The sequence below is a fragment of the Epinephelus fuscoguttatus genome, linkage group LG9, assembly GCF_011397635.1.
Source record: "Epinephelus fuscoguttatus linkage group LG9, E.fuscoguttatus.final_Chr_v1".
Taxonomy (NCBI): Eukaryota; Metazoa; Chordata; class Actinopteri; order Perciformes; family Serranidae; genus Epinephelus; species Epinephelus fuscoguttatus.
In genome coordinates, this window is record NC_064760.1 from 20,163,375 (window position 1) to 20,187,591 (window position 24,217).

Genomic DNA, 24,217 nt, shown 5'->3' on the forward strand with positions numbered 1-24,217 from the left:
GTGCCGGGGGACACCGCAGCTCCGCGCGCCACAGTGCCACCTACAGGCGAACAGCGAGAACAATCAGGAAGTGTGGGAGACCAAACGTTTGTTTACAGGAGTTCACCGACAACATGTGTGATCTTGTGTGGCGCCTTGCTGAATTAATCAGTACTATATAGCTTTTTCATATCATGATCTGAATAACTGAGCTGCTTGTATTTAAATGGACAGTGGCAGAGGAGGTAGAGGAGGCAGAGGAGGAAGAGGAGGGAGAGGAGGGAGAGGAAGGAGAGGAAATCGTGGTGGAGAGGTGAGAGATTTTAACCCTTATAAATTGGGATATTGCCCCATCTCTTTAATAGTTCTGACACTGATTTCTGACCCATGACACCCCTGTATTTGCTATCAAGACAGGCAGTATGAGTTACTTAGTATGGTAAAGTCAAGGTCCTAAATTTAAACCAGAGCTATAATTAGAGCTAAGCTTGAGTGTGTGTGTGTGTGTGTGTATGTCTGCTTTGAATAATGTCTTCTCCCCTACCAGGACAGAGATGTCCGCCTGTCTAAATCAATGTCTTATGCTCTTCGCCATGGAGCCAACCAAATGGGTCTTCAGATCGGTACAGGTGAGCTGCTCACAATCTGGTCCAGGTAACACAAGTGTCTCTTCAAAAACTAAACAAAAACTAAAAGCAGTTGTCTCAAATTCAGTGCATGAATGGTGGACTTTAAGCATTAGCCAACCACTTAAACGACTTTAACAATGACAATAGGACCAGTTTAATAACAAATTGACACAAGAAGGCATGTTGCCATTTAGGGCTTTATGTATTCATAGAAACCAGTGCCTGTCACCTGTTACTGTCAGAGATGACCACCCAAACTTTTCATACAAGATGCTATGATGACTAGAGAATGGTTCCTGGTGATAAATCTTAGCGGCAGACTGTGTGTGATAAACTGAAGGGGATTAAGAGTGGAGGTAGAGGCATATCAAGAAGATAACATCACCATAATCCAAGACAGACAAAAAGATGGCTTCAATTATGTGCTTCCTGTGAAGGATTGAAAATTGATCTCTATTTCTGTTCAAATATCCATTTTTTTTGTCAATGCTAAATGTAACTTTTTGATCCAGCCAGATACCAGGATATTAATACTCTCAAAACTATGACCATTCAGTGTGTTTATAGTACACGGCATCTCTGGCTGTAGAGAACAGCATGTAAGTAGTCTGTTCTGCATTCAGGACTAATTTCAAATTAGAAAGTGCATAATGTAAATGAAATGATCAAAGGCTTGTTGTAGGATTTCAGTCCAGTATTAGCAAAACAATACAGACCTGTATCATTGGCATAAAGATGGGCACTACAATTTGTTATAATGGATGTAATGTTATATATTATAGAATATATAAATTGTGAAAGTGACAGCCAAGATCAAACCTTGTGGAACTCCTGTTGATATTGGTAAAAAAAAAAATACAGAATAGCCTAGTCATTTCCCAACACATTGCTGTCTCTCAGACAGGTAGTCCTGAAACCATGCTGTGTAGGAGCATAGGTGTATGAAATCTGCAGAACTGGAATGTTTGAAATGCTGTGGATTTTTTTTTGCTTGAAATGTGATAGACAATATAGTTTATTTGCACATGCGTGTATAGAAAATACAGGAAAAAAGAAATAAAAAGTTAAAACATTGTGCAGGAGAGGTTAGAGGCTAAAAATGGCTCATGAAGATACATCCCCTATTAAATAACAACAATCATACATAAAAAAGATAGTGATAGTGAAAAGAAAGTGGAGATAGCATAATTGAATAAGAATAGTAATGCAAAATTATTAGAGATGTACAATTTACAAACCCCCCCAAAACAAATTACAAATAATTCGATGAAGTGTTCAGAGTCTTTCCAAATTAGAGTCTTTTTCAGATGTTTTTTGAATAACATTATGTAGATGATGATTATAGAGATGAAAGAAGGTTGTTCCAAAGAAATGGTTCTCTGTATTTTGGTGAGTATTGCTTGATGTTGGTTTTAAATGACAAAGAGGGCAGCACAATATTTCCCTTTGTCAGCAGCAGATATATATATTCATTCTTTATTTCAGACCCAGGGGGATCCATATCACAATAAAAAACACAGTAAAAAAACAGCAGAGTAAAAAGAAGAAAGAAAAATAACAGCATTTGTAACCAAAGTAATAGCAGTGACAAAGCCAAGTTTAGCTCTGAAACCAGATTGGTTTGGACTCAACATGGAATCTCTTCAAAGGAGTGATTTGAGCTGATTACTATCTAATGACTCCAGGATTTTAGCAAAACAGGACAGTTTGGAAATTGGCCGACAGTTATGAAGATCTTTCTTATCACCACCCTGTGCAGTGGGATTCTCAACCTGAGGGATAACTCCAGTAGTGATGGAGAGATTAAAGAGATATTTGATTTGATCAGCAATAAATGAGGCACAGAGCTGCAGAAAATAAGGATCTAGTTCATCCTCCCCAGTTGCTTTGCTGCAATCGATGGCTTGAAGTGCCTCCTAAACAACAGAGGAAGTGAAGGCCTGTAGGGTGAACTGGGAGGTACGGTTTAAGGAGGGCACATGACCCAAAGACTTACTGTCGAGAGCACATGCTGGAGACACCATGTGATTATTATACGTAATAATGCTAAAATGTATCAGTTATGAAACTATATTAAATTACATGTTAGGCTGCTTCACTTTAACATCTTGTTTGTTTAACATACAACAGGTGTTTCATAATTGCTTTACATTTAGGATCCATTTGGATTAAGAGCTATAGGCAAAGCACCAAATAAAACCAGATCATATGCTATAGGCTTACCTTTCTGGGCTCCTACAAAACCACCGTCTGTATACTTAGTTGCACACATTGCTTGCAGACTGTAAATGTAATCCAGTGCAGCATGCAAGGCAAAGAATTAAGTACAAGAGAGAAAAATCCAAATGTGGAAATGTGACCATCGCCAGCTGTTATCCTCATAGATGGCTTCATCTTCGTGGAGGAACTTCTAGCTCACCCGCAGTTCCGTTCATACTCACTGGAAGATGTGGAAAGAGTCGTGGCCACAAATGACAAGCAGCGCTTTAAGCTTCGCCCACACCCAGAGGACGGCCGCCTGCAGATTCGAGCCAGTCAGGGCCATTCGGTACAGGTATGTACACCTGCGAAGTATCACACAGAGAAGGGGATATTTAATTTAATCAGCAAACCAGCATGCTAAGATGTCTTATCCCCCTGGATATAAGCTGTGCTCAGTATATTCAATCTGCACTAAAATTAGTTTTAGATAGAAACATTTTTCTGTCTTGTGGACCAGTTGCCTTTAATTTCAATAACTCAAATTAACTTTCTCAGATGGAAAATGAACTCAGGGAGATCCCACAACAACTCACAACACGCTCCGGTGTTGTTCCATCGACTGCATACGAATGTAATAAAACAATTTACACCTTCAAAATATCAATATAAATCTAATTTTCAGATGACAGATGCTGTTAGTCCTCTGACAATCAGCTTAAAGCTTAAAGCAAATGTGTTGCAAAGATTGACGTTTCAGAGGAACATGAGGTGTATACAAACACTCACTAGCCTTGGATTTTAATCCTGCCCTCTGTTTTTCTATCTTTCTTCCCCTGAATAGTTACATTTCACTACAAGATCTTCAGAACAAGTTAAGCAACAAAATTTTAATGCCACTCAGATTCTCCCGAACAGGAAGGTTATTTATTTTCTGTATTTTACAATTTAAACTGGACCAAAAACCCAATTTTGTTTGTTTGTGTGTTTTTTTTAAATTGTTTTCATATTGAAGGAATACATAAACACAAGAGCTGGTGTCTATACAAAATACATTGCAGATAGCCTGACAAGGATTTTCGAAATATGACACACAGAACGGCACACAAACAATGGTTCGATGACAACTAACATTTCATTTTTAAAAAGATCTTCTCTGTAGTTGTCAAAAAGTGTAATTTTCTCCTGGTGTGTTGCGTTCCCCAGCTCCCTCAGCCACATTTCAAATGTAATAACCTTTTCAGATGTTGCAGCAGCTGTTGCAGCTTTCTGGCTAACAGTGTTGACAGGGAAATACCATGAGCCTCATACTTAGTCTTCAAACTACCTGGTCTCAAAATCCCAAACAGTGCAGTAAGTGGGACTGGACTACATTCCTTAGCCTTAGCAAAAAAGCCAAACAACTGTGTACAACATTTGTATCACATTATGTCTTGCATCAGGTGAAATACCATGATTATTCTTTATACAAATCTCCCACATCTAACCTGTAATTTCCAAGAAAAAAAACTCCACCTAAAATGCTGTGTTAATACGGGCTGCATCATTGTGTTCAGGTCGTGGATCTGGAGCTGAAACCAGTCCAGGCTGGTTCTCCAGACTGCCCTGCTGAGGCTGTTCACGGCTCCTACCTCCGCAACTGGAGCTCCATCCAGCAGCAGGGCCTAAACCGCATGAAGAGGACACACATCCACCTGGCACCAGGCCTGCCAGGGGAGGAGGGCGTCATCAGTGGTAAGCTGTGTGTGTGTGTGTCTTAAAGAAATCAGCTAAACATTTAGACAAATAATTTCTACAGTATCATTTTTTCTTTTCCCTCTAGGTATGAGGAAGGACTGTGATCTAGCCGTGTTTATTGATGTCCCCAAAGCTCTCGCTGGTTAGCTCAGCCACAAATGACTGCTACTCCCTAATACGCTTGATTCAGTCTGTGTGTTGAGGCAAGAATCTCGCTGACACGTGTTTTATGTGTGTATGCCTACAGATGGTATTGAGTTTTTCTGGTCAGACAACGGTGTGTTGCTGACTGCAGGCGACGCAGAGGGAAAGCTTCTCCCTAAATACTTCAGCCGAGCCTTAAGACTGAGACCTACAAGTAAGAAAAACTATCACAAGGACAGAAGTGCCTCCAGAAATGTTTCATAGGGGTGATCAGATGTGGCCACTGAAACCTTGGGGTGGCACCAATACTTAAAGCCATGAATGAATTTCAGGAATTAGCTGAAGACAGTGTCAATATGATGTCAATATGTAATCTCACACAGATATATTTGGGTTTCGTAGTTTACATTTAATATTATTTATCTGATATGCATAGACTACTACTGGTACCATTAACATTTTGAGTCTACAACAATCCTGTTTTAATGTGTTTTTTTTTAACTCAGAAAGACAAAATACAGCTTTGATTTAACATTGATTGTGAGACACAAACATGTACTGGGAACAAGCCCTCTCAAGTTTAGGGGAGACTTGCCGATAACCACAGAACCCATTTTCATTCAGACATCTTGAAGTGAGACAGAGTTTAAGGGGCCCTTTGAAAATGGCCACCTGTTCCTAAATTTGGAGTGGTTTTTAGCCCCGTCTCAACAAGCTATGTAAAAATGGTTGGTACCAATGAATTCCTTAGTTTGTCTAGTTTCACAAGACACCACTAACTTAAATAATATGCACCCCACAGCCTGTTAAAGACCGTAGTTATTAGTGGCAGTTGCGGGGTGGGGGGCACAAACGGATTAGTATGCCACTGCACATGGATTCACTCAATTTAGATTATTTTAAGACTGTATTGAGGCCAAAATGTACCTGTTCACTGAAGTCACTTTTGTCCTGTGTTTCAGGGAGCATCCTGCCGTTGCAGTAACAGCCGAGGATACCGCTCTGTCATTGGCCATAGCAGGACTCACCTGACTGTGCCAGCATCCCATGGTTGGTTGATGCTCAGCCTAGTTCCCTTGGTAACACTTGTTGTTTGGCAGGAGCATCCGAGTGAGGCAATTTTGCTCAGCAGTAGGAGAATCCATTCAGCAGTCATCCTAAATGGGACTAAGTTGGTGAATTTTTCATTTCGGTGTCATTATGAAAGGATCAGGATGACTTCAGGGAAGCATGGTGTATTTTTATATGACAGTTCAACCAAACTTTATTTATAAGTAAAGAGGTTTTGTTTTTCTATTGCACTGCAAGTGCTAAATAAAGTATGGCTGTAGAATATTACGGATACACTGACTGCTGGCAACAACCAGCCTGGCCGTTCAAATGGAAGGAATTTTTAAAGACATGTTGTACGTGTGGTTAGTCACTTGACTAGATATGGGAAAGCAGAGGATGCAGACACTGTGGTTTTAGTTAACGGACTGCTGTAACAGTTTTTTGTGAGATATGGACACACACGCAGCATGTGAGGGGAGATAAATGGCTCGAAACTTCCTGTGTGAGAAACAATAGGGATTACCACGATATGTCACAACCATAAGGAGTGAAGACGACAGGGAATTAAAAGTGAACTGCTGTATTTATTTTAATAAATCTTTGTTATTCATAATTTTATTGAGAAAACATTTCATACTGGCATGTGTATTTTTTTCACTCATTGCTTTTGATTCTTGGCTGTGATAATGTGGCTGCTGGCAATACGGCCGCAGCTCTGGACAAAGCGAGGCCTTCTGTCCCGAGGGACAGGAAGTCAGGATATTTGAGACGAAACAGAAAAGTTGCTGCTGGCTGATGCAACCGTTGATTTAACATTTCCACGAGTTTGGTTGTCAATCCTGCTGATCCTGGAGCAGATGTCCAGCAGTTTGACTCAGCAGCTGTCCATCTCCTGAAGTAAAGGGGAAGTCAGCATGGGGACCACCAGAGTCCTGAACTGTCTGAATGTGTTGGCCATCAACTGATGTAACTTGTGACCGTGTGTGTGTGTCTATAATGAAGGCTATATAAAAACTTAAATGGACTGACATGAACATAATATCTTATTTTGACTAATTGTTGTACAGTACTAATGTTTTTGTGAAAGGAACATGAAATCCTACTCCACGGTGGTTTTCCACTGTCGAGACACAAAGTTTTTTGTTTTTGTGTCCTTTAGTCTTAAAGAGCATCGTGTCCGCCGGTCAGCTTGTGGAAAAGCTCCTCGTTGAGAGTGTCGGTCTGCGCACGACTGCGTGTTGACATGAAAATGTAGCCTCCGATGAACTCGTGAACGATTTTGCAGTCAGCAGTCACACAGCCAAAAGCGATGTTGATGTTGCCTTCAAACTCTATGGCCACCTGGAGGAGTCAGACACACACAGAGTAAAAGAAGAGAACAAACAGATGTGAGATGAAAGCTGTATTTTGGGGGTGGAAAAAATTAAATTGTAGACAGCAACGAAATACAACATTGATGTTATAGAAGTGGTTCCTTTATAACTCTTTATTTTATGGGTAGTATAATTGAGGTCACTCTCTGACATCGGCAGCTTGGTTTGAGGAGTATTTTGTGTAAAGCAGCAGATCATGCTTGATTTGTCTCACCTCAAATTCTCCTGTTTTGACCTTCTGTTAAAGTTTCACTAGATCCAGACAGAATCTGTGTATTTTTCTTTTAGTATTCAGTGATGGTCTTGACTGAAAATCTGCGGAACACTTTTTGCTTAAAACATGATAGACAGTTTTGCTCATATTAGTGAGAAGTGTCAACTGGTTACACTCAGTTTCCATCTTCAGTCTGTCATTGCATCAACTCATCAACTGATTTCCCAAACCCTAACCGATTACAAGAGACCAAGTTCACACTGACGTCATGCCAGCATACCTGTTTTGCTGGGCTTTTAAGAGTGGAGGCGATATTGAGTTGATGTCAAGAACAGCTTCGATAGCAGCATCTTTCTTGTCTATAGTGCTTGCCTTTTGTTATTACTTCTTACTGGTTCTGGCACTGCCTGAAAATAGCTTGACAACAGCAATAGTCCTGCTTCTGTCGCTGATTGGCTAATCAAATCCCCCTGTGGCTTTATTTTAACCGAGGAACCACTGTTTCATGTCAGGATGCCAGATTAATCAGTCAACTCGAACTCAGTTGAGTGTGCAGATTTAAAGGGCTGGACCCAGGCAAATAGACAATATTCATTTGAGATGTATAAGTATGTTTTTTTGTTTGTTTGTTTGTTTTTTAAATCTACAGAGAATCTGTGGAGGTGTCAGGAATTCTGTGGGCACAGATTCTGTGCGGGTTTGGTTATCACAAATAGATTTTATAAGATAACTTTATATATCCCATCAGCAGTAGTAACACTCATAGGAAACCTTAGCTACACCTTAGCTACCACACACTCCTGACAACAAAAGACTGAGATTTTGCACGCCGCTCTGTCAGACAGAAGGAGGGTTATTGTCACCTGTCGTATGTCCCAGTTGACGTTCCACTGCTTCATGTTGTTGTAGCGCCAGGTCTTCACCACATCACCCACGGCCAGGTCGATGCGGATCAGTCGGTTGGGAGCAATGCCCAGTACCTCGTCTTTCCTGCTGCCCTTAAACCTGTTGGGCAAACACAACTTCAACTTCCTTTCTTTCAAAATCTTGCAGAGACAAAAGTGAGTCTTCAATCCACCCAAACCTTTTTGACTATTCACTGACTTAAAAGCTTGCTGGATCACAGTCACATACCACTTCTGTGTACCTTTATCAACAATCATATTTACATTACTGTTACTCTGGGAGCAGGGACTACCTGTTCCTGTTCCTCTTTCAGTTTCCGTTTTACTTTTTTAGTCATATGTAGGTTAACAGGGTCAGCGGTTAGCTGAAATATATTGGGTGAGAGAGTTGGTTGACTCAGCCATAAGAGCACAAGTCACACTAAGGAAAAAAGATTAAATAAAGATAAAAGATGCACAGCAAGCTTCTTTCAGAATGTTTTCCCAAACAGAACGATATCAACAATACATCTACAGAATTATGTCTAAGAGATACTAACTTGGGCCGTGTGATGAGCACAACTACAGTTTGTTGACAGGAATCTTAACTAATGCCTATGGAATTTGCGAGGATTTTAGTTTTTAGTTGGCTGTCTCTAACCCTCTGCAACTCACACTAAAATAGTCTAGATTGATAAATAAATAACACTAAAGGTAAAAGGAAAACATATATTTTTAATTTGGGGGTGAACTGTCTCTTTAAATGCAGTTTTATAGTCTTGAATTGAATATTTTCCTAAAACGCCACTGCTGATGTGTGCTGCTCTGCTCTCAAAAGACTCACGACTGTAACAGTAATCTCTCTGGTGGGACAAAACTGTCCTAAATTGATGTTAACTGGCATTCAAGAGTTTCCAAAGAGGGTTCAATTAAACTCAACTTTACCTGACAACGACGTATGAGAGCCCAAAGTCGGGCAGGGCTTGCCAGATCTGCAGGAAGCGCATCACTGCGTCTGTCAGTGAGAGCTGAGCCACATTCTGGTATGCGTCCAGGATCCGAGGGGTCAGCTGGGGGAGCAGGGAGAGGGTAAAAGGTCAGATGTAATTATATTTTTGCTGCCCTGAGCACAAAGTGGGCAGGAGTTTCTGCTGCAGGACTGTGTGGCTGGCTCCAGTGGACTGCTGTCCAGATGATTAAGGTCACTTCAGTCGGTGATTTGGCTCGTTGTTAATTTTTTGGCAGTGTATATAGGATCGATAAATGAGAGAGGTGTGTACTCTAATATGAGACCATTACATCTGCTATACTTAATCTTTCTTTATGTCTGTGTACAAGTTCCACCTCTCCTGTACCTGTTTGGCTTTGTACTTCTTGTGGTAGCGTGGTGACACCAGACTGTGAGTATTGATGCTTTCATCGTTGGCAGGTGCGTTGCCATGGGAACCGGAGCTGGTCTTTTGCATAGCCAGAAAGGAGCGGATGCTCTGGATCTCACTCTGGAAACTGCTGTCGGCCAGACTCTTGCCTTTGGAGGCCAGTCGACACGCAGCCATCCACTGAGCGTACTGCTGCTCCTGCAGGGCGAGAGACATTTGTTACTGTTTTTTTTACTGGCAGACTCTATTCAATCAATTTTCAATCAATTTCCCTGAAGAAACAATGGCTGATGATGATGATGATGACGACAACCATGTAGAGCAGACAGAGAGAAAGAGACTCATGAGGTTGTGGCTAAAGAGGTGGTGAAAAGAGGTGGTGGAAATGACAGGATGTCACACACACACGGGAGAGTGTGTGTGTGTGGCCTCACGTTTTCACAGCGCAGATAGACCTCGTTCATGCCCTCAGGCGCCGGTATCAGGAGTCTGATTAGGAACTTCTGTGCAGTCACGTTAACGTCCGGAGCCACCTCACATCCTGTGTACAGGATCAACATCAAAGCCAAGAAATACTGAAGTTTGACATTTATGCTTCAGAAACAGAAGTGAAGCGAGACCATTGAGTCACACTTCCATGACATTTTGAGTTTGCTGTCCACGCCTGAGCCTGCTGAGTCACACAGTTAATTTCCTGTACTCATGTTGTCATCTGCATTAGTTTTATATTCCTTTTTATTAATGCTTCATTTCGTCTTTGAGCCCAGAATCTTGTGTTTTTTTTGAGGAGCCCTTAAGTGGTTTACAGTACTGATCTTGGATTACCCGTGACCCCATTAACTTCCCACAGACGAAGGAGGAAAACACTCTTGAGAGCAGCACTCTCATTTTCTTACCATATATGGAAAGCTCTGTTTGTGTGTGTGTTGATGTTTCTTTTTAAACGTGACATTATACTTTACAGTATGCAGTGGTGGAGGAAGTATTTATATCCTTTGCTTTAGTGAAAGCACTAACACCACACTGTGAGAACACTCTGTCACAAGTAAAAGCCCTGCAATGAAAATGGTACTTAAGGGTCTAGTGTGTGGGATTTAGGAGGATATCTGGGCAGAAATATTCATAACTATGTTTTCATTAGTGTGTAATCACCTGAAACTAAGAACCCTTGCATTTTTTGTTACCCTAAAATGAGCCATTTGTATCTACATATGGAGCAGGTCTTTTTCCACAGAGTCCACCTTGTTGTTTCTACAGTAGCCCAGAGTCTGCAAACCAAACAATGGCTCTGGATAGGGCCATTCACGTTTTCATGTTTTGGGGTTTCACTTTTTTTTGTGTCAGCCACAGTAGTTCCACATGGGATAAGTTTCTGTTGGCAGCAACATCAACGCTGCATGCCACAAAATTCTAAAAGTATGTAAGTGCAATCAAGAAAATACATGTAAAAGTACTCAATGCAAAAATTGGAATCAATGTCATAAATCAAAATAATAATAATGACATATGTGTTAATATTATAATATTGTATTATTATTATTATTATTATTATTATTATTTTTACTAAAATAATTAAAAAGAAAGGGAGCAAGAGATTAAAATACCCAAGTAAAATAAAAGTACCTCAGATGTGCACTTAAGTACAGTATCTGAGTAAATGTACTCAGCTACATTCCACTGCTGGAATAGGTGGTTACTTCTAAGCAGAGATGGAGAGTAACTAGTTACATGTAATTAAGTTACAAAATGAATGTAATTGTAACCAGTTACAGTTATTGAGGGGAAAAAACATGTAATTAAATAACAGTTACGAATCAAAATGTTGGTGATTATAAAGGGGTATTCCTTTCAGTTAAAGGTTATACATTGAATACAACATTCATTCTTCTGCTTTAAAAAAAAAAAATCTGTGCAGGACTGTTTTCTTTTTCTGGACATTTTTCAGCTGTATTGCCCAGTTCAGAACATTTGTTAAAAAAGTAATCAAATGTAATGATTTATATTATTTTGATAAAGTAATTAAAATATTTGTATTGCTTATTACATGTTTAACAGGGTAACTAGTAATCTGTAACATACTACATTTCAAAACTAAACGTCCCAACACTGCCTCTAAGCAGGGATGTTACACAGAAGCTAATTAACAGGTCATTGAAGTATGACTGCTGTTTCATAAACCACTTATTCATACCTACATACTTATTGATAACTGATGATTCATTATTGGTGACAAAGCAGGAAAATATCCTAATAATGAAAAAGTACCTTTGAGGTTGATCTGTTGAATGGGCTCTCCGATGCTCTCCTCTTTGCTCTTGAAATAAGAGATGGAGGTATCCTGGAACTTGAACCAGTACTGCTTATATCCCTTCAGAGTCAGCCTCTTTGGCCTGAAACACACAATCACATGGCTCATGTTATCTCCTCACACTGGCTACAAAATGAAAACATTATAAATATGTTTTTGTTTTTAAGGAAACTGGTGCTTTGCTTCAATTTAACTGCATCACATCTGAGAGAGGAGAGGAACATGCAGATACTGCTGGGTGTTTGAGAAATAAATCTTACCTGAATATCTTCAGATAGTCGTTGAGTTCTGGGGCCGTCATGTTTTCCTGGATGAAAGACGGAGATGTTTTTTAGTGGATGAAAGAATAGTCAGCTTTTTCATTCTTATTAAATGTATTGTTTTGTGGATTATCTTCAGTTCTTTCTGTATGTTTTGACACGTTACAGTTACAATCTAAAACAATTAGAGTCTGTCAAAATCATCACATCAAAATTTGAATTATCACAAATCTCTGACTCTCAAATAATGAGATCTCAAAAGATGAAAATTAGGCCATTAAAGGCGCAGTGTGTAGGAGTTTGTGTGATCTATTGACAATAATGGAAAATAATATTCAGAATTATGTTTCTTTAGATATAATCACCTGAAACTAAGAATCATTAGCTTAAAATGAGCCCTTGATGTCTACATATGGTGTGGATCCTCTTCCACGGAGTCCACCATGTCGCACCACCATGGTACTGCAGTAGCTCAGAATGGACAACACCAAACACTGGCTCTAGATGGGGCCTTTCACGTTTTTATGTTAAAGTAAAGGCCACTACATGCCATTAAATCCTACACACTTCTCCTTTCAGTCTGCCTTTTCTGACAGGATTATGGTGAGACAACTCCACCCTAATCCTGACAGCGGCTCAGTGACGGACAAGAACATCCAATATGTCTGACCAGCATCTCGGAGGCGGAGCTGCCCTCTCCCTCCATCTTGACCTCCAGGGACTGCAGGGCGGACTCCAGGTCGTCCATGGCTGCACTGGCGGTCAGCATCTGGGGCTCTGACTGAGACACCTTACTGATGTGGTACTACAAGAGTTTGAATTAAGAGAGGAGAGTGACAAACTTTGAATATGTACTGATTGTTACAGGAGGAAACAAGTCAAATTGTGAGCTCACCAAAAGTAACAACATTTTAACAACAGAGAGTTACATAAATCCTAAATGCGTTGCACTTCAATAGCATATAGTGCTATTAACCAGTATGATGACAGAATGAATTTTGTGTGTTTCTGTGCTGTCTTGTTGTGTTTAACTCATCGCATATTGGAAAAAAATCTATAACTTTCCCAGTTTTAAAAGGGATTTTCTGTAATACAGTTTTTGTATTTTCTTTTAAGATTATTTTTTGGGGCTTTTTGCCTTTAATGACAGGACAGACTGAGGTGTGAAGGAGGTAGAGATAGAGGACAACATGCAGCAGGGGGCTATGAGCTCCGGCAAGGATACTGCCTTTATGCATGGGGTGCCTGCTCTACCCACTGAGTTACTGGGCACCCTCTATACTGTATTTTCAACATTTAGGTTTTTTTGAGTTTCCATCTTTGTTGACAGACACATTTTCCCATCAGCAGCAGTGTTTTCTACCTGTAGAGCTCCAAACAGCATCATCTCCTCCTCGGTGCAGTCGATGTCCTCCAGCAGGATGGCCCAGCGTGCCTGCTCATACAGCTGAGTCAGACGCACGACATCGTACTGCATGGCCAGAGGGAAAAAAGTCAAGAGAGGGAACACAATACCAAACACGCATACTTTATCTATAAAAACAGCATGTACACACACACACACACACACACACACACACACACACACACAGACACACCTTGGGTTCTATATCATAGAAGGCAAAGTATTTGAAGCGGAGCCAGAGTTTGTCATTTTCTTGGATGCCCTGCTGCATGAGACAACGGGAGGAATCCAACCACCTGAGAGGAGAAGAGAAGAAGTATTTTTTATGCGTTCATATGTACCATTCTGTGCACTTAAGAGCTCCATGTTTCCACCTCCTACCAACCCACCCCATCACTTTGAGGACTGGCCAACACAAACTCTCACGAGCAGAGAAACTACCACAATGTCTGAGCACCATTGTGTAACTGTCTGAACGTTCCAGCATGAATGAATAAATCACTAAGAGATTAAATCTGAATAATACATGTTGTAAGTATCCCAAATGAAAAACCAAACAGCCAACAGTGATACATAGATATTTATTTGTAAATTCTGCCTCTAACATACATGTATGTATGCAGACATTATCACAAGGTAAATCAATCATCACTTATGACCCACTAGAAGAGTGTGGCTATGTATTTCTCTGCAGAGATTCTGCCCTCTGCCTGTATTTTCTTATTTTCTTCTTCTTTTGCTGTGTTCATGACATTCCTGTGTTTGGTCACGGTGCACAGGGGAGGCCAGGAATTTATTAAAAAGTAGCGACCAGGTGCCAGATCGTAAGAGGCACACATCCAAGAGGAAGTTATGAAAATATAGACACAGTGCCAAAACCCCAAAATATAGCCAGATGAAATGCAAAATGGACAAAGCTGGGCTTGGCTTTCACTTCTTGTTGGCACTGCTGTTTATAAACAGTGGCTGAGAATTCCTGCATAGTATAACTTAAAGCAAATTTGAAGTTGAGAAACGGACAGTGAGAGAAAGAAAAGGAAGAGACTGGAAGATTGGAGAAAGCAAATTATCCTGATAAAAATTTTAGCGTGTTCACTGCAGCTGAAATGACAGTGATTCAAGATTGAAACCATTCAAACAGCTCAAATTTTAATCCAATTATAGGACAGTTGTTCTGTTATCTTTGTCAGTGAACATGTGTACAAGATATAACAGGTTTGAACTTATATTCTTTACCAACTAACCCCCTTGCACTGGCGTCTTGGTTCTTGGCTGCAAGACATGCTATAAGTGAAAGAAGGGCCAGATGCCCATAAATTGTCAGATACCCATAATTTTCCATCACACACCTGACTTGCAACATGAGCCACACAGACTCTGTGGCGCAACGGTAGCGCGTCTGACTCCAGATCAGAAGGTTGCGTGTTCAAATCACGTCAGGGTCAACAATTCTGTTTCTCTAACTCTGTTAATAGACTGTCATCAGTCAGAATTTGGTTGTGTCTTTCATCAAAGTCCAGAGGTTTTCTCATCTCAAGAACTATAAAGTGGCTTAAAGTGAGCTGGTTTGGGCCTGCCTCTTGTCCAAATAGGGTCACTACTGGCTCCTAAAAAAGCCAAAACTGCAACTGCCAAAATGCCGAAAAACAGGAGTCCAATGGTGATGTTACAGTAGCTATGTCCATTATTCTTACAGTCTATTAGGTTGACAGACTCTATAAGACAAAAGTAGCGTATTTGAATCCAGATCAGAAGGCTCTTTATCAATTCAGTTCCCCAATTGGTTTGTTGGTTGATGAGTTGACACATTGGTGACAGTAGGATATAGACTCTGTGGCGCAATGGTAGCGCGTCTGACTCCAGATCAGAAGGCTGCGTGTTCAAATCACGTCAGGGTCAAAGATACTGTGATAGACTAACACAGCATGGTAGCATTTAATTTTGAGATACTCAGCAGCAGAACATGTAATCACAGCTCAGGTGGAAGATCAGATGAAGAACTATGGTGACAATACATAAGTCCACTACACCTCATGGACCAATAATAACGAAGGTGTAACCCCCCCTGTTATAAGAAGTCACCTTTGAATACAGTAGCTTTATTCATTTAATTGACAAACAGAAAAAGAGATACGCTCTTAATCACTTCACCCCCTCATGCTAGTGTTTGGTGTTGTTGGCTGATAAGTTGACTTGTTGGCACCATGAACTATACTCTGTGGCATAATGGTAGCGCGTCTGACTCCAGATCAGAAGGTTGCGTGTTCAAATCACATCAGGGTCAATGTTTCTGTTTCTCTAATTCTGTTTCATAGTGCATTGTTACACAGGACATGGGTGTAACTTGGGCACTAATAACAGAACATTTGCGTCATGTCTTCAACGGCCACTTATTAAATATAGAATATGTGTGGGTGTGGAGTTTCTGGAAAGCACCTCCAGAGTATATTATTTGCTCAACTTAACACTTCCAGTGTTTGCTGTGTTAGCTGATGAACTCTGTGGCGCAATGATAGCATGTCTAACTCCAGATCCGAAAGCATGTTCAATTCATGTCAGGGTCAGTTTTTCTGTCTCTCTAGCTCTGTTTCATAGTGGATTGTTAGGGAGGATAGGGTTGTAACTTAAGCTGCATTCCTGGGGCACTATATAGAGAAAAATAGAATCTGTGTGGATGTGGAGTTGTTGGAAAGCACCTCCAGAATATATAATTTGCTTTAGTCAGTTTAATACTGCCTGGTTTTGGTGTGTTGGCTGATAAAATGCAGATTTGAACAGACTCTGTGGCGCAATGGTAGCGCGTCTGACTCCAGATCAGAAGGCTGCGTGTTCAAATCACGTCAGGGTCATGTTTCTATTTCTCCACCTCTGTTTCATAGTAGATGGTTAGAGAGGATTGTGACTTTGGCACATTCCTGTGGCATTCTATAGAGAAACAATAGCATCAGAGAAACTGGGGGTAAGTGACACAAAGTTGAAGGTATTTCAATAACCTAAAAGAATTGGGGCATCGAGGCCGCTCTCCCACTGTTCTACACTTGTTAAATACAGAATCTACATGGATGTGGAGTTGTTGGAAAGCACCTCCAGAAAACATTATTTGCTTTAATGAATTTAAGACCACCAGTGTTTTGTATGTTAGCTGGTAAATGTCATTTCAAACAGACTCTGTGGCGCAACGGTAGCGCGTCTGACTCCAGCTCAGAAGGTTGCGTGTTCAAATCACGTCAGGGTCAATGTTTCTGTTTCTGTAACTCTGTTAATAGACAGTGGCCAATCAGGACAGTTGTTGTAGTTCTCATCAAATGTGGAGGTTTTCCCATCCCACCAAGACCTGGAAAATAACCCCTGAGTTACAAGACAACATATGTATTCTCCATTGCTTTTCCAGTCTAGTCACAGAAACTCCACCCCGCCACTGCTCTGCCACTGTTCTACACATATTAAATACAGAATCTGTGTGGATGTGGAGTTGTTGGAAAGCAAGTTCAGAATATATTATTTGCTTTAGTCAGTTTAACACTGCCACTGTTTTGTATGTTAGGTGATACATGCCAGTTGAAACAGACTCTGTGGCGCAACGGTAGCGCGTCTGACTCCAGATCAGAAGGCTGCGTGTTCAAATCACGTCAGGGTCAATATTTCTGCAACTTCTCCTTAATGGATGATGGGAAGGGAAGACAGGACTATACATCAAACTCTTGAGATTATCTCACCTCAAGAACTGAAAAGTGACTGCTGAATTACCATACAGTGGAATTAATGGACAGTGTTCAGTCAGGACAGTTGTTGTTGTAGCTGTCATCAAATGTGGAGGTTTTCTCCCCCTAAGATCTGGAAAATAACCCCTGAGTTACTGAACAATGACATGGCTGGTCTACCAGTTAAACTGACAGTAGTAATGACTATCAGCTTAAAATTCTGGCTGCTTTGAGCAACAGGCTGTCTGTGTCAGAAATAATGACTATCGGGCGCTTTGAGTGACAAACTGTCTGCCGGTAGTGTCCTCTGCTTCTCAGTCAGATCGACCCCTCACTCCTCCACAGTGCCAACCTGTCACCTGACTATGGTCACCTCTGACATCAAAAAACCAAGATGGCGACAGCTGAAATCATGGACCAATGAAACGACAAGTATAACCCTGCTGTTGTAAGAAGTGACCCTACAGTTAATTTATTTAACTGACAAACAGGAAAAAGAGATACATTCTCTATCACTTCCCTCCTCAAAGTAGTGTTTGGGTTGTTAGCTGATTGGCTGACTTCTACGCGGCATCACTGAGACTCTGTGGCGCAACGGTAGCGCGTCTGACTCCAGCTCAGAAGGTTGCGTGTTCAAATCACGTCAGGGTCAATGTTTCTGTTTCTGTAACTCTGTTAATAGACAGTGGCCAATCAGGACAGTTGTTGTAGTTCTCATCAAATGTGGAGGTTTTCCCATCCCACCAAGACCTGGAAAATAACCCCTGAGTTACAAGACAACATATGTATTCTCCATTGCTTTTCCAGTCTAGTCACAGAAACTCCACCCCGCCACTGCTCTGCCACTGTTCTACACATATTAAATACAGAATCTGTGTGGATGTGGAGTTGTTGGAAAGCAAGTTCAGAATATATTATTTGCTTTAGTCAGTTTAACACTGCCACTGTTTTGTATGTTAGGTGATACATGCCAGTTGAAACAGACTCTGTGGCGCAACGGTAGCGCGTCTGACTCCAGATCAGAAGGCTGCGTGTTCAAATCACGTCAGGGTCAATATTTCTGCAACTTCTCCTTAATGGATGATGGGAAGGGAAGACAGGACTATACATCAAACTCTTGAGATTATCTCACCTCAAGAACTGAAAAGTGACTGCTGAATTACCATACAGTGGAATTAATGGACAGTGTTCAGTCAGGACAGTTGTTGTTGTAGCTGTCATCAAATGTGGAGGTTTTCTCCCCCTAAGATCTGGAAAATAACCCCTGAGTTACTGAACAATGACATGGCTGGTCTACCAGTTAAACTGACAGTAGTAATGACTATCAGCTTAAAATTCTGGCTGCTTTGAGCAACAGGCTGTCTGTGTCAGAAATAATGACTATCGGGCGCTTTGAGTGACAAACTGTCTGCCGGTAGTGTCCTCTGCTTCTCAGTCAGATCGACCCCTCACTCCTCCACAGTGCCAACCTGTCACCTGACTATGGTCACCTCTGACATCAAAAAACCAAGATGGCGACAGCTGAAATCATGGACCAATGAAACGACAAGTATAACCCTGCTGTTGTAAGAAGTGACCCTACAGTTAATTTATTTAACTGACAAACAGGAAAAAGAGATACATTCTCTATCACTTCCCTCCTCAAAGTAGTGTTTGGGTTGTTAGCTGATTGGCTGACTTCTACGCGGCATCACTGAGACTCTGTGGCGCAACGGTAGCGCGTCTGACTCCAGATCAGAAGGCTGCGTGTTCAAATCACGTCAGGGTCAATAATTCTGTTTCTCTAACTCTGTCAACAGACAGAAGTCAATCAGGATAGTAGTTGTAGCTCTCATCAAATGTGTAGGTTTTGAACGAGCAATCAAACTGATAGAAGAAAAGACAATCAATTTGAATTAGTAATCATTAGTCATGCTTTCAGCAACAGGCTGTCCACTGATAGTGTCTTCGCCTTCTTAGTCAGATCCACCCTTGGCTCCTCCACAGTGTCAGCCTGTCATCCAAATATGGTCACTTCTGGCTCCTGCAAACCAAGGTGGTGTAAATCTGACCTCGAGGCTTCAAAATGGGAGTCCACAAACCAATGGGTGACATCATGGTAGCTATGTCCATTATTTTTACTGTCTATTAGGTTGACAGACTTTGTGGCACAATGGTAGTGCATCTGACTCTCTTATCAATTCACCCCCTCGCACTAGTGTTTGGCTTGTTGGCTGATAAGTTGACTTGTTGGCAACTTAAAACAGACTCTGTGGCGCAACGGTAGCGCGTCTGACTCCAGATCAGAAGGTTGCGTGTTCAAATCACGTCAGGGTCAATTCTTCTCTTTGCCCATGAAAATCAAATATAAGAAGTCAGTGGCTGCCGACTGAGGTTGGAGTATACAACAGAGAAATGAAGCAAAAGAAGGACACAATGCACTCCCTTGGTTTGTTGACTCCATGGCACAACAAAGTAGGAAAAGAAGGAAGGAAACCATGAAAGAAAGATGGATGGAAAGACAGGAGAAACAAACACCACACACCTGTGAGATAGTCTGGTAAAAATATAAATTTGTGTTGAATACCCAAACATCAATTTTCAAGACCGTGCCTTGGTAAATGGTGACAAATGGAGCATATTTGTCAACCAACAACACTCAGCCTGCAATAAAAATCAAATCAGGTTTCTCCTTATTATGAGACAACAGCCCTCACCCTGCCCTGACACAACATGCCACCTGGATAATTGATCTACAAAAGCTCTCATTTTCCTGAGAACTCTTAATTAGCCAGTGTGCACCTGAGCGAGCTTGATAATACAGCTCTGATTCAGACTATAATTACTCAAAAAGTATAATTTGTTGCTTCTCTGTGGGAGACCACAGGGGAACATGATGATGTTGTTGTTGTTGTGTATCTATTGACTGTTGTTGTTCCTGACATAAAGAAAGGGTTCACCATACTGATGAGTGTGAGGCATACCTGCCGTGGATGTGGGCCTTGTCCACCACGCTGGCTGGGCGGTACTGCTTAGCTATGACCTCGGGGGCGGGGGGAGGCTGGGTGACTGACAGCATCTTGTAGATGGCCTCCATCTGAGGTGAGTCGGCAAAGTGAGCCGGCATGCCGTTATACAGACAGGGCCGAGATACTGTTTGGAAAGAAGTTTGGAAAGGTTACATTCAAATTTTCCAGGGAGTTCACTTTGTGGATGTCAGGAAAAGGACTCTCATTTTTCTGCTTTACAATGCACAGCAGCTGCTTCAGAAAACAGCCAGATGAAATACTGTGTGTGCGATAAGTCCTCTAAGGAGTACTGGTCTCAGACCTTATCCCAAATAATTTCTCAGAGACAAAACTGACTCTAGAAAAAACATGTATAACAGCAAGGACATTAAAGCATTTCCTGTATTGATGGTCAATAGTAAAGGACGGATTGCATTAATTTGAAGCCAATTTTTTTTCTGAGAAATAAACTGGTGAAAATGTTTGCAGCAAATAAAGTATGTCATCTTGGCAGGTTTTAAAAGGATTTTTAAGTCTTCTGCATCTGCTCTCTGTCTTCAATATTTTTACTATGTGCCACAAACTATAAAACATGTGCATGTCAAAGCCTGCAGTGTGAATGAAGTGTGATGAGTGTACCCGAGGAGAGGGGCACCTCGGTCAGGTCGTAGATCTCCTCAGCTGCGTTTTTATCTTTCTTCTTCTTTTTCTCCTCGACGGGCCGAAGGAGCGAGAGCTCCTCGGGGTGACGAATATCTGTGTAGATAACAGAGAGGAAATGGATGCAAAAGAATTTAGCTTTATTAAACAGACTCAACATGTCTCAGCTATGATACTGACAGAAATGAATATGTGGAGTTGGCAAAGCCCGATCTATATGAGAACGGCACGCTGCTGTACATGCTGAGACACAACAACTGACAGTACAGCATACATTAAAAAGTGTTGTAGGGCAAATGTGTCATTTATATGAATTGAATGGTGAACCTTTTACAACTGTGCATCAGATGTGCAATGGTAGAACGTCTGACTACAGATCATATTAGTGCTTAACTCTTGATGAGTAATGATGGAGGAGTAAAACCCCTGCTCATGTCGAAGATGGTGGAGAAGCTATGCAGAAAACATAAGTTGAATAAACTTCATGGACCGATAAGAACATGAGAGGTGTAACCACACTGTTTTAATACCTTTGAGTCACTGTACAGTTAATTTATTGAGTGGTAATTTAATTAACAAACAGAAAAGTAGCTATATTCTTTATCAACTCACCCGCTCGCAATAGTGTTTGTTTTGACAGCTGATCAGCTGACATGCAATATATTTTTTACTCTGTGATGCAACGATAGCGTGTCCGCCTCCAGATCAGATGGTTACACACTCAAATCACCTCAGGCTGAATGTGACTGTAATTTCCTTTTAATATTTTTAACTCTGGATGAGTAGACGTCTGCCCAGGCTGAAGTTTGGATGAGGAAATACATGAAGGGTGATATGTTCAATTGTTGGCTAAGAAAAATCAGACTCTGTGGCGCAATGGTAGTGAGTCTGACTCCAGATCAGAAGGTTGCGTGTACAAAGCACGTCAGGGTTACTGTTTCTGTCTCTCTTCATAGTGGATGTTAGAGAAGATAGGCTTGTGACTTAAGATGCATTCCTGCGGTACTCTATAGAGAGTCTAGTCAGAGAAACTGAGGGGAAATGACACAAGAGGTGTTTTATTAGCCTAAAAGGCATCAAGGCCACCTGCCCCTCACCCCTGCTCTGCCACTGTTCTACACCTAAATACAGAATCAATGTGGAGTTGTTGGAAAGCAGAATATTTTCTTTAGTGAATTTAACACCACAAGTGTTTGCTGTGTTAGCTGATAAACAGCAGCTTAAAACAGACTCTGTGGCGCAACGGTAGCGCGTCTGACTCCAGATCAGAAGGTTGCGTGTTCAAATCACGTCAGGGTCAATGTTTCTGTTTCTCTACCTCTGTTTCATAGTGGATGGTCAGAAAGGATACAGTTGTGACTTGTGCACATTCCTGGGGCATGGTATAGAGACATATCAGATCATTTGCTCTATTGATTGTCTAGTCAGAGAAACTGAGGGTAAGTGACACAAAGTTGAAGGTAGTTTAATGACCTAAAAGATCTGGGGCATCGAGGCCATGCCCCACCCCCTGCTCTGCCACTGTCAAATACATATTAAATGCAGAATCTGTGGAGTTGCTGGAAAGCACCTCCAGAATATTTGCTTTTTTCAGTTTAACTCCGTCAGTATTTGGTGTGTTAGCTGATGACCAGTTCTTACACCAGACTCTGTGGCGGAACGGTAGCGCGTCTGACTCCAGATCAGAAGGCTGCGTGTTCAAATCACGTCAGGGTCAATATTTCTGTCTCTCTAGCACTGTTTCAGACTGGATGGTTAGAGAGAATAGGGTTGTTGCTTAGGACTTGTTCCTGTAGCACTATATAGAGAAACAATGCAGAACTTCTTCTCCATTGATTGTCCAATCAGAGAAACTGAGGGTAAGTGACACAAAGTTAAAGGTTTTTTAATAACCTAAAAGATCTGGGGCATCAAGGCTGCCCCCCCCCCCCCCACCCTCCCTCCACCACTGTCTTACTCTTAATAAATACATAATCTATGTGGATGTGGAGTTGCTGAAAGTTGCCTTTAGTCAGTTTAACACCGCCAGTGTTTGGTCTGTTAGCTGATAAAGGGCACCTTACAACAGACTCTGTGGCGCAACGGTAGCGCGTCTGACTCCAGATCAGAAGGCTGCGTGTTCAAATCACGTCAGGGTCAATATTTCTGTTTCTCTACCTCTGTTTCAAACTGGATTGTTAGAGAGGATAGGGTTGTTGCTTAGGACTCTGTCCTGTGTCACTATATAGAGAAACAATACAGAACTTCTTCTCCATTGATTGTCCAATCAGAGAAACTGAGGTTAAGTGACACAAAGTTGAAGGTTCTTTAATAACCTAAAAGATCTGGGGCATCAAGGCTGCCCCCCCACCCTCCCTCCACCATTGCCTTACTCTTAATAAATACAGAATCTATGTGGATGTGGAGTTGTTGGAAAGCACCTCCAGAATATTTGCTTTTTTAAGTTTATCTTAATCAGCGTTTGGTGTCTTAGCTGATATAGGGCAGCTTAAAACAGACTCTGTGGCGCAACGGTAGCGCGTCTGACTCCAGATCAGAAGGTTGCGTGTTCGAATCACGTCAGGGTCAATATTTCTGTCTCTCTAGCACTGTTTCATAGTGGATGGTTAGAGAGAATAGGGATGTTACTTAGGACTCATGCCTGTTGCACTATATAGAGAAACAATGCAGAACTTCTTCTCCATTGATTGCCTAGTCAGAGAAACTGAAGGTGAGTGACACAAAGTTGAAGGTATTTTAATAACCTAAAAGATTTGGGGCTTTGAGGCCACCCCCGCCTCTGCTCTGACACTTTTTTTTTACACTTATTACACACAGAATGTGGATGTGGAGTTGTTAGAAAGCACCTCAAGAATATTTGCTTTAGTCAATGTAACACCACCAGTGTTTGCTGTGTTAGCTGACAGATGCCAGTATAAACGGTAGTGCATCTGACTCTAGATTAGAAGGCTCTCTGTTCAAATCATGTCAGGATCAATATTTCTGCCTTTCCATTTAATGGAGGATGATCAGAGAGGACAGACTCTGGATGGGGTTGTGACTTTTTGGTTTGGACATTTTCTTATCCCAAGAACTGGAAAATGGCCTCTGAATAATGGGACAATTAAATGATTGGACTAGCAATTAAACAGACAGAAATAATGACTCTGAAGTTTCCGAACCACAAAATTTTTCAGACTGCGTGATGCGTGATAGTAATGCATTTGACTCTAGATCGGAAGGTGACATGTTCCAAGTGCCTCAAACTGACTCTGTAATGTTCATATATTAACTCTAACCCAACTGTTATAAGACGTGACCTTTGA

At 41.3% G+C, this 24,217-nt stretch overlaps 2 protein-coding genes and 13 non-coding genes across 16 annotated transcripts in view; 14 read left to right on the top strand and 1 right to left on the bottom strand.

The window, feature by feature from the left end:
- The first annotated feature begins 88 nt into the window (after positions 1–88).
- trpt1 (tRNA phosphotransferase 1) lies at positions 89–12,888 on the top strand. 2 transcript variants are annotated; one of them, XR_007450068.1, is made up of 8 exons: positions 89–292; positions 527–608; positions 2,993–3,162; positions 4,364–4,541; positions 4,630–4,686; positions 4,792–4,902; positions 5,651–5,738; positions 12,739–12,888. XR_007450068.1 is itself a non-coding variant. In XM_049585811.1 (7 exons), the coding sequence occupies exons 1-7, from the start codon at positions 206–208 to the stop codon at positions 5,671–5,673; spliced, it is 708 nt and encodes a 235-aa protein (XP_049441768.1). In that variant the 5' UTR covers positions 89–205; the 3' UTR covers positions 5,674–6,370. The 2 variants fall into 2 exon arrangements, 1 of the variants encoding a protein (XP_049441768.1); XM_049585811.1 differs by lacking the exon at positions 12,739–12,888 and having other exon boundaries at positions 5,651–6,370.
- fermt3b (FERM domain containing kindlin 3b) overlaps positions 6,306–24,217 on the bottom strand; it is a 24,657-nt gene continuing 6,745 nt past the window's right edge. The window contains exons 4-15 of the mRNA XM_049585810.1: positions 20,892–21,008; positions 20,229–20,397; positions 13,758–13,860; positions 13,523–13,630; positions 12,830–12,964; positions 12,160–12,206; positions 11,857–11,981; positions 10,026–10,132; positions 9,568–9,789; positions 9,158–9,282; positions 8,192–8,333; positions 6,306–7,082 (exon numbers count right to left, since the gene is read on the bottom strand). Of these exons, the coding sequence (XP_049441767.1) occupies positions 6,903–7,082; positions 8,192–8,333; positions 9,158–9,282; positions 9,568–9,789; positions 10,026–10,132; positions 11,857–11,981; positions 12,160–12,206; positions 12,830–12,964; positions 13,523–13,630; positions 13,758–13,860; positions 20,229–20,397; positions 20,892–21,008 (1,580 nt within the window). The 3' untranslated portion in view covers positions 6,306–6,902. The remainder of the gene's footprint in view (positions 7,083–8,191; positions 8,334–9,157; positions 9,283–9,567; positions 9,790–10,025; positions 10,133–11,856; positions 11,982–12,159; positions 12,207–12,829; positions 12,965–13,522; positions 13,631–13,757; positions 13,861–20,228; positions 20,398–20,891; positions 21,009–24,217) is intronic.
- On the top strand, positions 14,938–15,009 carry trnaw-cca (transfer RNA tryptophan (anticodon CCA)). The gene has a single exon. It is a non-coding gene; the product is annotated as a tRNA-Trp (tRNA).
- On the top strand, positions 15,392–15,463 carry trnaw-cca (transfer RNA tryptophan (anticodon CCA)). Its single transcript has one exon. It is a non-coding gene; the product is annotated as a tRNA-Trp (tRNA).
- Positions 16,342–16,413, top strand: trnaw-cca (transfer RNA tryptophan (anticodon CCA)). Its single transcript has one exon. It is a non-coding gene; the product is annotated as a tRNA-Trp (tRNA).
- trnaw-cca (transfer RNA tryptophan (anticodon CCA)) lies at positions 16,729–16,800 on the top strand. The gene has a single exon. It is a non-coding gene; the product is annotated as a tRNA-Trp (tRNA).
- trnaw-cca (transfer RNA tryptophan (anticodon CCA)) lies at positions 17,131–17,202 on the top strand. The gene has a single exon. It is a non-coding gene; the product is annotated as a tRNA-Trp (tRNA).
- On the top strand, positions 17,846–17,917 carry trnaw-cca (transfer RNA tryptophan (anticodon CCA)). The gene has a single exon. It is a non-coding gene; the product is annotated as a tRNA-Trp (tRNA).
- trnaw-cca (transfer RNA tryptophan (anticodon CCA)) lies at positions 18,248–18,319 on the top strand. Its single transcript has one exon. It is a non-coding gene; the product is annotated as a tRNA-Trp (tRNA).
- trnaw-cca (transfer RNA tryptophan (anticodon CCA)) lies at positions 18,963–19,034 on the top strand. The gene has a single exon. It is a non-coding gene; the product is annotated as a tRNA-Trp (tRNA).
- Positions 19,511–19,582, top strand: trnaw-cca (transfer RNA tryptophan (anticodon CCA)). The gene has a single exon. It is a non-coding gene; the product is annotated as a tRNA-Trp (tRNA).
- Positions 22,141–22,212, top strand: trnaw-cca (transfer RNA tryptophan (anticodon CCA)). The gene has a single exon. It is a non-coding gene; the product is annotated as a tRNA-Trp (tRNA).
- Positions 22,558–22,629, top strand: trnaw-cca (transfer RNA tryptophan (anticodon CCA)). Its single transcript has one exon. It is a non-coding gene; the product is annotated as a tRNA-Trp (tRNA).
- Positions 22,980–23,051, top strand: trnaw-cca (transfer RNA tryptophan (anticodon CCA)). Its single transcript has one exon. It is a non-coding gene; the product is annotated as a tRNA-Trp (tRNA).
- On the top strand, positions 23,409–23,480 carry trnaw-cca (transfer RNA tryptophan (anticodon CCA)). Its single transcript has one exon. It is a non-coding gene; the product is annotated as a tRNA-Trp (tRNA).